This window comes from Daktulosphaira vitifoliae, unplaced genomic scaffold, assembly GCF_025091365.1.
Source record: "Daktulosphaira vitifoliae isolate Bord-2020 unplaced genomic scaffold, ASM2509136v1 Scaffold_2, whole genome shotgun sequence".
NCBI lineage: Eukaryota > Metazoa > Arthropoda > Insecta > Hemiptera > Phylloxeridae > Daktulosphaira > Daktulosphaira vitifoliae.
In genome coordinates, this window is record NW_026099573.1 from 46530065 (window position 1) to 46543175 (window position 13111).

At 33.9% G+C, this 13111-nt stretch overlaps 1 protein-coding gene across 3 annotated transcripts in view; it reads left to right on the top strand.

Annotated features, from left to right (window-relative positions):
• The window catches only part of LOC126899138 (uncharacterized), a 39550-nt gene that overhangs the window by 11630 nt on the left and 14809 nt on the right, over window positions 1–13111 (top strand). Inside the window, exon 2 of one of the 3 annotated variants that reach the window (XM_050673711.1) lies at window positions 10116–10510. In XM_050673711.1, coding sequence (XP_050529668.1) covers window positions 10116–10510 — 395 coding nt within the window. Of the gene's footprint in view, window positions 1–9481; window positions 10511–13111 lie in introns of those variants that run through there. The other 2 variants (XM_050673710.1, XM_050673713.1) reach the window with 2 other exon arrangements.

The window sequence follows — 13111 nt, forward strand, 5'->3', positions numbered from 1 at the left end:
TTGGACCGGAGGGTGGTCGCAGCTTGCGACTTCGCCCTCCCGGCCAAACGACCGCCGTCGACTCGCGGACCGCCAGTCCACTGGTGGAACGCCGAGGTGGCGGTCAGGCGTGAGGAGTGCGTCAGGGTCAGGAGGACTATGACGCGCTCCAACCGTTGGCCGCGGGACCCGGAATCCCCGGACCCGAGGGAGGCGCTGAGGTCGGCCCGCAAAGAGCTGAAGCTCGCCATCAGGCGGGCCAAAGCGAAGTGCTGGGCCGAACTCGTGAAGTCGGTGGACCACGACCCGTGGGGGAAACCCTACCGGGTCGTTATGCGGAAGCTCCGCGGTTCACCGGCTTCCGGTCAGCTGGAGGCGGAAGTGCTGGAAAGGGCGGTAGACACGCTCTTTCCGACACATCTGCCCCTGCTTCCCCCGGCGTTTGGGGACGACGTGTCGGTGGTGGAATTCACCAGCCAAGAAGTAGCTGACGCGGTGGCGCGTGTGCGGGGCCGGAACACAGCTCCCGGCCCCGACGGGATTCCAAACCGGGTGTGGGGGTTGGTCCACGACCTCGCCCCGGNAAACGACCTCGCCCCGGATTGGATATGCGCCGTCGCGAACCTCTGCCTCTCGGAGGGTGAATTCCCCACGAAATGGAAGAAGGCCAGGCTGGTACTTCTGAGAAAGGGTGACAAGCCCGAGGGTCTCCCCTCGTCGTACCGACTGCTTTGCATGTTGGACGACTTGGGGAAGATCCTCAAGCGGCTGCTCGTCACCCGGATCGAAGCCCACCTGGCCGACGTCGGCGGACTGGCCGAGGGCCAGTATGGTTTCAGGAGGGGGAGGTCGACGGACGATGCGGCCTCCCTCTTCAGGGACTTGGCCCTCAGGGCCAAAACTGAGCAGGGCTTCGGGTTGGCGGTGAGCCTGGACATCCGAAACGCGTTCAACTCCGTGCGATGGTCACACATCCTCGGAGCGCTGGACGCGTTTCGGGTGCCTCCTTACCTCGGGCGGATGATCCGGTCGTACTTTAGCGATCGGGTCATCTCTTACGAGAGCGCCGCGGGCCCGAGAATCCGACCTGTTACGGGAGGCGTCCCGCAAGGGTCAGTTCTCGGGCCTTTGCTGTGGAACATCGCGTACGACGCGGTGTTCCGCGTTCCGCTACCACCGCACGTGCGTGTCGTCTGCTACGCGGACGACACGCTGGTGGTGGCGGAAGGCGCCTCGTCCGAGGAGGCTGGATCCCGGGCAAACTGCGCGCTCAGAGCAGTCTCCGCCTGGATCCAGCAGGAGGGGAGTGGACTTAGCCTCGCCCTGGACAAGACCGAAGCGGTCTTGTTCACGGGCAGGTACAAGTTCACTCCTCCACGGCTCGCCGTGCTGGGGGTGGAGATCCCGCTTAAGGACTCCATGACTTATCTGGGCCTTGTCATAGACAAACGTCTTAAGTTCGGGCCGCACATTACTCGTGCGGCCCAGCGGTCCCAGAAAGTTATTGCTTGAATTGCTTGGCGGGACTCATGCCCAATCTGGGAGGGCCGAGAGAGATGCGGCGTAGACTTTTAGTCAGCGTCGTACACTCGGTTCTCCTGTACGGGTCCCCGGTTTGGGCGGATACTCTTGAGTATTCGTCCAAAAACCGTGAAGCCCTGCTCAGGGTGCAGAGGCGGGCGGCGATCCGGACTGTTTCGGCGTACCGAACGGTGTCCGGAGTGGCGGCGGGTATCCTGTCGTCACTGCCGCCCGCCGACCTGCTCGCCGAGGAACGCGCCGCCGGGCATGAGCTCCGCCGAGAGCGAAACCGGTCCCTCGAACCCGAGGACCGGCTAGCGCTCAGGCGGATGACCATGTTCCGGTGGCGGACTCGCCTCTCGGAGGAAACGAGAGGCGAGTGGACCAGGTCCCTCATAGGACCCGATCGGCTGGACAGGTGGGTGGACCGGACTCACGGTGAGATGACTTATCGTCTCACCCAAGTGATGTCCGGCCACGGCTGCTTTAACGAGTACTTACACCGTATTCGTAAAGCAGCCGCGCCGACGTGCGACCACTGTTCGGATCGCCCGGGAGAGGCTGATAGCGCTTTGCACACCCTCTTCCGGTGCGAGGCGTGGGCCCAGGAACGGGACTCTTTGGAGTCTCGACTAGGGTCCACGTTCCGAGTCGGGTCCATGGTGGACCTGATGTTGAGGAGCCGGGAGGCGTGGAGGCTCGTCCAGGTGTTCGCCGAATCCATCTTGAAAAAGAAGGAGGAAGCTGAACGCCTGAGACAGAGGCAGCCGCGCCGCCCGGTACAGGAGGACCTAAGGCGCTGGTTTAGGCCGGCGCCTTAGGTACTAGTGTTTATATGTTTTATGTTTTTGTGAGTTATTTTTGCCCCTTCGCTTTTAACGGAGGAGGCCACACCACGTTGTGAATCAGCTCTTGATTAATTTCGGGCTGATTCACAACGTGGTGGTGTGAGTTTTAGAGACGGCGTGGGCCGCCCTGAAGTAATACCTCACGGTAGTTCCAGGGCGGTCCACAGTTGCGCCGGTCGGAGTAAAAAAAAAAAGGGGTTCTCTTCCTCCATCAACATGTCCTAAAGAGGGAGAGGGTAGTGGAACTTGACATAAATTAACCTAATGCAATGGTAGAGGTGTGAATGAAACCAACTTAAGCTAACAACGTTTTCTATGAATGTTATCATTGCCTACCAGACGCTTAAGAGGATAAGGTAATCCTCATGTTAACTGATAAACGTACTCATTACATTGAAATAGTGTAAATCAATTACTTAATATTAACGCTACGCCTACCAGACGCTTAGGTCAGCATATTTCCAGCATCAAAGATGTCGCTGTACACTAATAATTATTGTCGTATGCATTTTTATTTTTACATAGTATTTTTAATTTTATATGAGAACAATTGTGACGCTGTCTATATATTATTAAATGTACAACTATAATTTCTAAGAATTTTATAACCGTAGATTACCAATAAGAATTAAATATTGATTTATATCTCAATATGAAGATAAAAATGTCCATTATCCTTATTTCTATTCTAAGATTTGTTAGATCGATCAAAGGACCGATCTAAATAATGAAACCAGCAGTTATTTATTTATGACAGTTTATTACAGAGATCACACATGAGTTCTTAAAACGTTCTAACTACTACTTTTTATATATATAACAACATCAGCCTATTAACAATGATAATATATTGCTAATCAGTGTAGCCACCTTACAGCTCGGCCATCCTGACTTATCCCAGTCTAATAGTTGGTAGTAATAAAAAAGAACATGATGAGGCGCTAGAAGAAGTAATAAACAAAGCAAAAGAATTGAATGTTAAGTTTAATCCAAAAAAAGTACAGTATAGACAAAAGGAAATAAAGTATTTAGGAATGAAATTTAATAATGAGGGAGTTAAGCCAGATGAAAGTCAAATAGAAGCTATAAAAAATTTAAAGGAGCCAAAAAATAAAATAGAGTTGCATTGCATACTAGGTATGTGTAATTATCTAAGAGAATTCATACCAAACATGTCTAAAGTAACATCAACTTTAAGGGAGTTGTTAAAAAAAAATATAATATGGTTGTGGACTCAACATCATTCTAATGCATTAAATGAGTTAAAGACACTAATTACTAATGCACCAGTTTTATCAAATTTTAATCCTAATCTCCCTATTATTATACAAACAGATGCTTCAAGTACAGGGGTAGGTTGTTGTTTATTACAACAAAATAAACCAGTTGCATTTGCTTCAAAAAGTCTTAATGATACGGAAAAAAATTATCCTCAAATAGAAAAGGAAATGTTAGGCATAGTTTTTGCTTGTAGAAAGTTTCACAATTTTATTTATGGTTATAAGGTAATTATACAGACAGATCATTCTCCTCTGGTATCTATATGTAAAAAAAATTTATGTCAAATTGCATCAAATAGAATACAAAAAATGAGACTTAAGTTAATGTTGTATGATTTAGAATTGACTTATTTGCCTGGTAAATATATGTATGTAGCAGACTTGTTATCNCTAGAAATACTAAAGAAAGAGATAGTTTTGTGATAGGACAAAAAGTATCAATGCAAAAAGGCAAAGTGTGGGTGAAAGGAGTTATAGTAAAAGAAGCTGGACCCAGATCTTATATTATAAGAGATGTTAGAGGTAGTCAGTATAGGAGAAATTCCTTTCACTTAAGAAAATCTGAACCTGAGATTAAAATAGAGGAAAGTACTAGTGTACAAACAGAAAACAAAAAGCAGAAGGAAAGGAGGAATAGACCAAATAGAATAATAAGATTACCAGCTAGATACAAAGTTTGAGTTGTATTTATGTAGGATTATTATTTTAATGTTTATATTTTTTTTTTTATGTATATTAAATATGTTCTTTATTTAATGTTTTTTAATTGAAAAAAAAAATAATATTAAATTTGAATTAATGTTTTTCTTTGTTGATGTTTTTGTAATATATTTAAAAAAAAAAAAAAAATTTTAAGAGAAGGATGTTATATATTAGTGGCTGCACTGTTAAGCATCTAGCGTCTTTGTCCCCTCTTTGATTAAAATGTAATAATGATGTAAAAAGTAGACGCTCTTATGATTTTTTAAAATAAAGTTTTTACTGTAAAACTTAACTTGTTCTCTTTTTTAAAATATGTATTATTAAAATACATAACATGGATTATTTTTTTATTTGAACCTACACTAACATCAACATTTCTAATCATGACAAAATCTCCTTTTTTTGTATTTAGTTGGCTTTTTATGTTTCTTATCAAAATATAGTTTATTATACTTTTGATTCTCACTTATATGGTTATCTGCTTCTTCTCTCACCATTTCTAAATTTAGCTCTTCTACATCACATCTTAATAAATTTCTGAACACTGTATCCACGGTACCGCCTTGGTGTCTACCAAACAATAAAACAGAAGGAGCTTGGCCTGTTGATGAACACACCGTATTATTTAATGAATATTCCACCTCATCAACTACCTTATCCCATTTGTTTAAAGCTGCTGACTTTTTTGATAATATTGCCGTTATACAGCGATTCATCCTTTCTACCTGTCCATTTGCACGATGTGTACCAGTAGCTATTAATGTTAGGTCAATGTGTAATTCACTGAGAAACTCTATAAAAATATTACATTTAAATGCTGACCCTCTATCTGCAATGATTCTCCTTGACTTACTATAACTTCTAAAATAACCATTCAAAAGTTTTATTACTTCCATTGCATTTGTTGTTTTACAGGGATATAATCTACTAAACTTAGTAAAAGCATCAACAATTACTAATAAATATTTGTTACTCATACCTGTTTTCTCTAATGGACCATAATGATCTACATGAATTGTATCAAAAGGTACTGGGATTTTTGGTATCGAGTGCAATTCACCCTCTTTTTTACCATATGCTGGGGAAAAAGCAATGCACTTTAAACAATCATATATATAACTCTTCACCTTTTCCCTTAAATTTGGAAACCAAAACGTCCTTAAAATTACTTCACTTGTTTTTTCTACACCCATATGATCATAATCCTCATGTACTGATCTAATCACAGTTATTTCCATACTTTTAGGAACATAAAATAATAAATAATCTTTACATTTTCTATAAATTAAACCATTCTTTAACTCAAAATATTTGTCCTCTGTCTCACCTAACTGTTCTCTCAACTCATTAATTTCCTTGTCTTTCATTTGACTAATTGATAAAGTCTGCTCAAACGTATTTTCATTTAATACTAATATATTTGTGTTTCGACTCAATGTATCAACATGTTTCATTTTATTACTTGACCTATGCTCAATATCAAAATCATAATTTTGAAATAACAATGCCCATCTGGAGATTCTTGGATTAAGATCTTTCTTTAACATGGTTAATTTGAAGCTCTCACAATCAGTAAACACTTTAAATTTAATTCTGTTCAGATAAACATGAAAACGCTTTAAACCATATACTAGAGCTAGACACTCCATTTCATAGCTATTATATCTACTCTCAACCTCCGTAGTACGCTTGCTATAATAAAATACAGGATGCATATATCCATCATTCTGTTTTTGCAATAAAAACACCATAACCTAATGCACTCGCATCACAATGTACTTCTGTTTCCGCTTTGGGTGAATACAAAGCAAGTATTGGCAACTCTATTAATTTACTCTTCAACAATTCAAAGACTCTCAATTCTTCCTCATCAAATTTAAACTGAGTACTTTTCTTTAGTAAAGCATACAAAGGAGCAGATATTATAGAAAAATTCTCTATAAAACGCCTAAAGTAACTAACTAGTCCTAAAACACTATGAACATGTCCTACATTTTTAGGCATTGGAAAATTAGTCACTGCACTAACATTATCTGGATCTGGTCTTACCCCTTTGCAATCAACTAAATATCCCAAATAAGTAATCTCTGGTTGCAAAAAAAAACATTTATCTTCTCTTAATTCTAATAAATTTCTATTACATGCCATAAACACTAACTTGATTATCTCTAAGTTTTCCTCTACTGAATTAGTTGCTATTAATAAATCATCTAAGTACACTAGCAACTTTCCTTGAACAATTAGTTCCCTAAATACTAAATTAATAAATCTCATAAAAGCTGAGGGGCTATTACAATAACCAAAAGATAACCTAACATATTCATACTGACCCAAAAACATTGAAAATGATAAAGATTTTGATGACTGGTGTGCTACTTTAACATGAAAAAATGCATTTTTCAGATCTAACTTTGTGAAATACCTCTTACACCTCAGGTTCTCTAATAAGTCATCAATATGAGGTATAGGATAGTGTTCCTTCACCACTCTCTTATTTAACTCTCTCAAATCTGTACACATGCGGTAAGAGTTATTTTTCTTTTTTACCAGAACTATGGGAGAACAAAATTCTGACCTACTTTCTCTAATGACCCCTTTATTCAACAGATTAAAAATTATATCTTTCACTGCAATTTTTTCTGAGTAGGATAATTTTCTAGGCGCATAATTAAATGGAGTTTGGTCTTTCAAACTAATACTGACTTCATAATCTATTTCTGGTGCATTAGGCTTATTAGCCTCTAAATAATACTTTTTATACATACCTTCTAATCTATGCTTATCCAAAAAAAGAAACATCACCAATATTTAATTCAATTCTTTTATTCTGTTCATATTCAATTAATAATAATTCTTGTGAAAACATATTATCACTAAAATGTTCATGATCTTTAATCATTATTATCCCTGACACCCCAAATGAAACATCTAGCCCATTAATAAAGTCTCTACCTAACAGACATTTTGATACCATAGTTTTATCATCAACTACATAAAATATTTGGTTATTGCTAATATTAATCTCAGTTACTAACACATCAACTTTTGCTACTGACTGTATATCTAATAACGACCCATTTATCTCAGATATAGAAAAATTTTGATCAAAAGGCTCTTTATATTCATTTCCAACAAGGTATGATTTTATCAACGATATCGGACTACCGCTATCAATCAACGCGTTAACAAAAACATTATGGTCATTAAAAAAAATTAAACATAACCTTACATAGTAAGCTGGTTCTAAGAGCATAACTTCTTCTGTTGCACCATTTTTTTTCTGTTCAAATTTTCTTGACATTTCCTCAACTAACTCCTTGTTCTTCTTTTCTGGACAGGCTGATCTTAAATGAGATGTTGATCCACAACTATAACAAGCGCCTTTCGGTCTTCTAGGCACAGTACAGCTAGATGCTGTGTGAGTTTTTGATCCACAGTTAAAGCATATGCGTTGAGGTATGATTGACTTCATCGTACTTAAGCTGCTTTCATTTTCATTTTTAAGTTTACCAATACCTTTAGATATTGGACGTTCACTAACATTACCAGCAACGGATTTAGGTTGAATTCGATGGTTCCTGCTTTCAACCATTCTTTCGAAATTCATAATGTCAACTAATAACTCATGTTCACTGTTGTGTGATCTAGCACTACACTTAATGATATGACATGATTACTACAGTAAGTATCATTACTTACTAAGCAAGTAATGAAACAAGTTTTCAGATTGAGCTCCCAATCCGTCCAAAAATTGCTCTTTTGTATCTTCTATTGCTATTTATTGTATCTTCTATTCATGTCTCTACACAAACGAATTTTTCCATGAAAGTAGTCTAATATATCTTCATTTTTATTTTGAACTCGGGCAGCCATCACTTTTCACCGACTTTCCATGTTCAACTTTCCCACAAATGTTGTTTCAAATTGTTTTTCAAAATCGGTCCACGAAACAAAATTTCTACCATAGTACCACTGCTTGGCAGGTCCACTTAGATTTACTCTTGCTGCTTCCAATTTAGCCATGTCGGACCAGCGATTCAACTTCGCTGTCCCACACAATGTTTTCAACCAGTCAGACGCTTCATATGGTTTACCTTTACCATTAAACACCGATAATGACTTAGTAAAGTCTTGTGAAAAATACACCTCCTCTTTCTGTGCATTATTCATCAACATACTCATTAACAATTTATTTTGCCGAAGCAATGTATTCATTATAGACTCATCTGAATTCATTCTTTTCTCCACAGTCTCTTGCCCATCACCCATGATAATTTTATTTATTTCATCCTTATCGTAATTGGTCTGTTGCAAATCTTCCACATGCTTACTGCCGTTCATTTTCTTTTTTTTTTTCATCCGACCCAATCCACGAAATATAGATGTTATATTCTGAATTCCACTTCTGATGTAAGATTTGTTAGATCGATCTAAATAATGAAACCAGCAATTATTTATTTATGACAGTTTATTACAGAGATCACACATGAATTTTTAAAACATTCTAACTACTACTTTTTATATATATAACAACATCAGCCTATTAACAATGATAATATATTGCTAATCAGTGTAGCCACCTTACACTATTAAATTTTTTGAAATATTGATGCATTCTGTAAAATTTAATTTTTAATAATGTATTGATATTCCTTATCATGAGTATGGGTAATGACGCCTATGATCATAAAATTAAATTTATTTGTATCAATAAAAAATGCCAAATTTATCTTTTTAAAATTAAAATTATTATATACAGATAGGATGATAATAATTTATTTATCCTTTTGTCTCTTGATACATCATTACCATAATAATTTTATTTTACGAAAATATGATTATTTAAACTTAAGAAAAATAAAAAAATCTTGTTTATTTTAAGTGACCTATTTTAGAATCATATTATTTTATAATAACTTTACAAAATTAATCAAATTGAATAAAAATATTAGAAAAAAAAAATGATCTGCAAAATTAGCAAATGAACAAAGGAATAACAGTATTTACACAACAGGTTATTACTACTTAGGTTATTTCAAGTGATTAAAGTGTATTATAATTTTTCAAGAAAATATTCGCACCTATAACATGATTACATTGTGTTTACTTTTATTCTTTTTCTAATAATAAGTATAGACATTTGATATCGTGTAATGAACATAAAAAATAAACGAAGATTTTTCACAAACATAATAAATTTATATTTTGTTAGCAAACATCTAAACACGAACGCGGTATTTATAGATATACACATTACGATAAATAATGAAAAAAATTGGCAATTCTAATTTTATTTATTGCACTGTGGCTTTGTGTTTTTACATTATAAAATATGAATCTTGGACTTATTATTTTAACATTATCCTTAATTCAATACAATAATTCTTCAAAATTAAAGCAATTTCAATACTTAAATTATTTAAATGAAGTTGTAGATCATATGTGTACTCAAAATGGATGGAAGTCTATGGAAAACTTATACTTAAACATTGATCCGATGGGAAATATAAATGTTCCAGATTTAATAGGACGACAATTGGACAGAAGTAATTTGCTTATTACTTTCTATAATATTGTTCATATTTTAAACTACAATTATAACGAAGTACTTCTAATATTCGTTAAATTGTTAAACGTTATTGTTGATAAATGTAAACACTTTTTGGACACCGAATTATTAGACAATTTTTTTAATTGTACTAAAGTACTCGAAAAATCAGTAAAAGATTCATTGAAAATGTTTGAGAATTTATATAATGCTATTACATTCATAAGATATATAGACTTAAACTTGAAAAATCTAAAAGTTGATGAGTTACAAAGTTATCTGTATACCACAGATGACGACATTTATCAGATAAAAAACCACAATTTTTTTAAAAATGTACAAGACGAGAAATATTATGATTATCATCAAATATTTCTTGATGTTAGAAATTTCATTGATAATGTATTTAAAATTGCAAATAATTTTTTTGAGAAATATAAATTTATTCAAAATATTTATGAGAATGATGATTGCAAAATGATATGTGAAATAGAATATTCATCACAAACGATAGATTCACAGGAATTTATTTCATTCATGTATCAAAAGGTCAATTCGTTTTACACTGAAACCCTAAAGAAAAATTACGAGGATCTTGGATTTATTCAATTGATAAATCCAACAATTGATAAGTAAGTATAACTTATTTATTGAGTTCTATATTTATGAGTATTTTCTATTTTAGTTATAAAATAAAAGTAATTTTATTAAATATATTTTAAAATATGTACAGTGGTGGTTAGTGGGTGCTGGTGGTGGCGATGAGATTTAAAATATAATACCATTAGTTTTAGGTATAAAAAATTGTCAAATTAAAAATAATAAATTAAATCATAATACACATATTATTATTCTAAAGGTCGCAGTAGAAAATCGATAAGAAAATAATAATAATTGCAATTATACAATTATAGCAACTGATAACTATGATCGTACATACAGTTAATTCTAATAATAAATATCCCAATATAGTAATATATAATAATATTTTACCGTATGGATGACGCAGCCGGTTGTTTAAACACTTCTCGTATGTTTATGCGTACTCACAATACTGAGGAAAACACCTTTAATGCTCGCACATGACAAATGTATTATAACTATCTTACTATTTAAAAAATTTTATTTTCAATAAAAATATAAAATTAAGAATATACAATTAATTTTCTTCTTTTAATTAATTTTAATAGTGGGTGCGATTTTCCGTCGTCCAATCCTTGAGCTATCACTGAATATGTGTATAAATTATATATAATNCATGAGCCATCACTGAATATGTGTATAAATTATATATAATTTAAAGATTTTTTACTTTTTCAATCAAAATTGGTTGTATGTATAATTTGATCTTATAGTATCAAATAGCAACACAAAAAAATAGAAACAGATTTTTCTGTTATAAATATTATTCTTAAATTGATTGCAAGAAGTAATTTATTTACTAAATTGTGATTTTGAGTATTGATAAAAATGTTGCTAATAAATAAATATTGAATATATTGTTAACATGTTCATATAAAAACTTTACATACTAAGTTTGTATCAAAAACATATTCATATTATGTGTAATGAAACTTTTTACTTATATTACATCAAACAATATAAAATAGTTTTTGTGTTTTATTTTATTATTTTTTTATTGAATAATTATTTAAAAACAAAACTACAACTAATTTATTTTCTAAGTGAATTTTGGTTTTAATATATTGATAGATATTTAATAATACATTATACAAATAAAATGTTTTAAAGTTAACTAAAATAGTTTTATAGTGTGAAAATTGGATTTTAAAATCGAGATCTCGATTATCAAAAAGCACTTTTTGTGATTCATAATTGATAATATAAAAAAATATCATAGTACAATGTACAATGAAACACAGTTATGCATGATATAAAGATTAGATAACCACGCGCTTGAACAAAATATTTACATATTTTAAAATAAATTATTGTGTCTAAATTATAAAGGTTACATTTTTAAAAAAATATAGATGTACAATATTAGTTACAATTTTTTTGGAGTAATTTAAATATAAGGGTTATAGATATTACAACTGTTAGTTTATAAATTAGTAGTAGATAATAGATAACTGAAAAATAGATTCTTATTTTGGGTTCCCAGAGGTCTTGTTGCGCCACTTTCATCAACCGATTATGGAATGCATTAAAGTCGACCACCGAAAAGTATATTGTGTGACAAGCAGCATGATGTAGATAATTTATTGTTTTAAACGTTTTTCTGTCGTTCAAAAAATTCAAATTAAATAAAAAATATTCACGAAATATTAGAAATATTTATTTATGTGGTATACAAAATATATTGGTTTATATCATTTTATGCAGCTGAACAGCTCCACAAAATGTGTTGAATTGTATTAATGATACAAATAAAATCAATATATTTCTAGAATATTATTTGAATCTATTTCTAGGCATTTATTCATTTAATTATTTCATGGAAACTATTCCTTTATATACAGTTAATTAGTCAAATATCTGAAAATTATATATTGTGTTACAAACTTATATTACATACATTTGTTAGTATAAATTCAAAAATAGGTTGGTCATCATTGTTTAAATCAAACATCTCAAATAAAAGTAAATCGAGTATGGTGTCAACTTTAAAAAAAAATTTAAGTGGACATTAAAAAAAATAATTATACTAGAAGAAAAACCTCAGAGGGGTATTTTATCAAGAATACTATTTTTATAGCATTATATTTTTAAATTACTATCAATTTATTCTTTATTTGTATCTCATATAGAAAATTCTAAAACGGAAATTTCCAATATTATTAAAATTTTTTTTTTTTAAAGAATTCCATAACTTTTTGAAAAAAGTACAATACATAATAAAGCTTATGTAATATATTTTTATTTGAAAAAAAAATTTGTCCTAACAACTTATGTTCGTTTAAAAACAGGCATCAAAGTTAAAGAAAAAAGTATGACTTTTGTATAAAAATTGGTAATTTCAAGAAAATTTAATAAATTATTATTATATTAATAGATTAAAACACTAAAAATTAAAATATAATTAGGAAATAGAAGTTGTTGTTACTTTTGGAATAATCCACCAATTTCTTAAAATTAAACACTAACTATAGATGTCATCTATACATGAAACAACATTGCACTACTACATTGTCCCTACTGTGTACCGTATAGTTTTTATATTTTTATTGTCATATTGATCGGTTTGATCATTATGATTTATATATAAACAA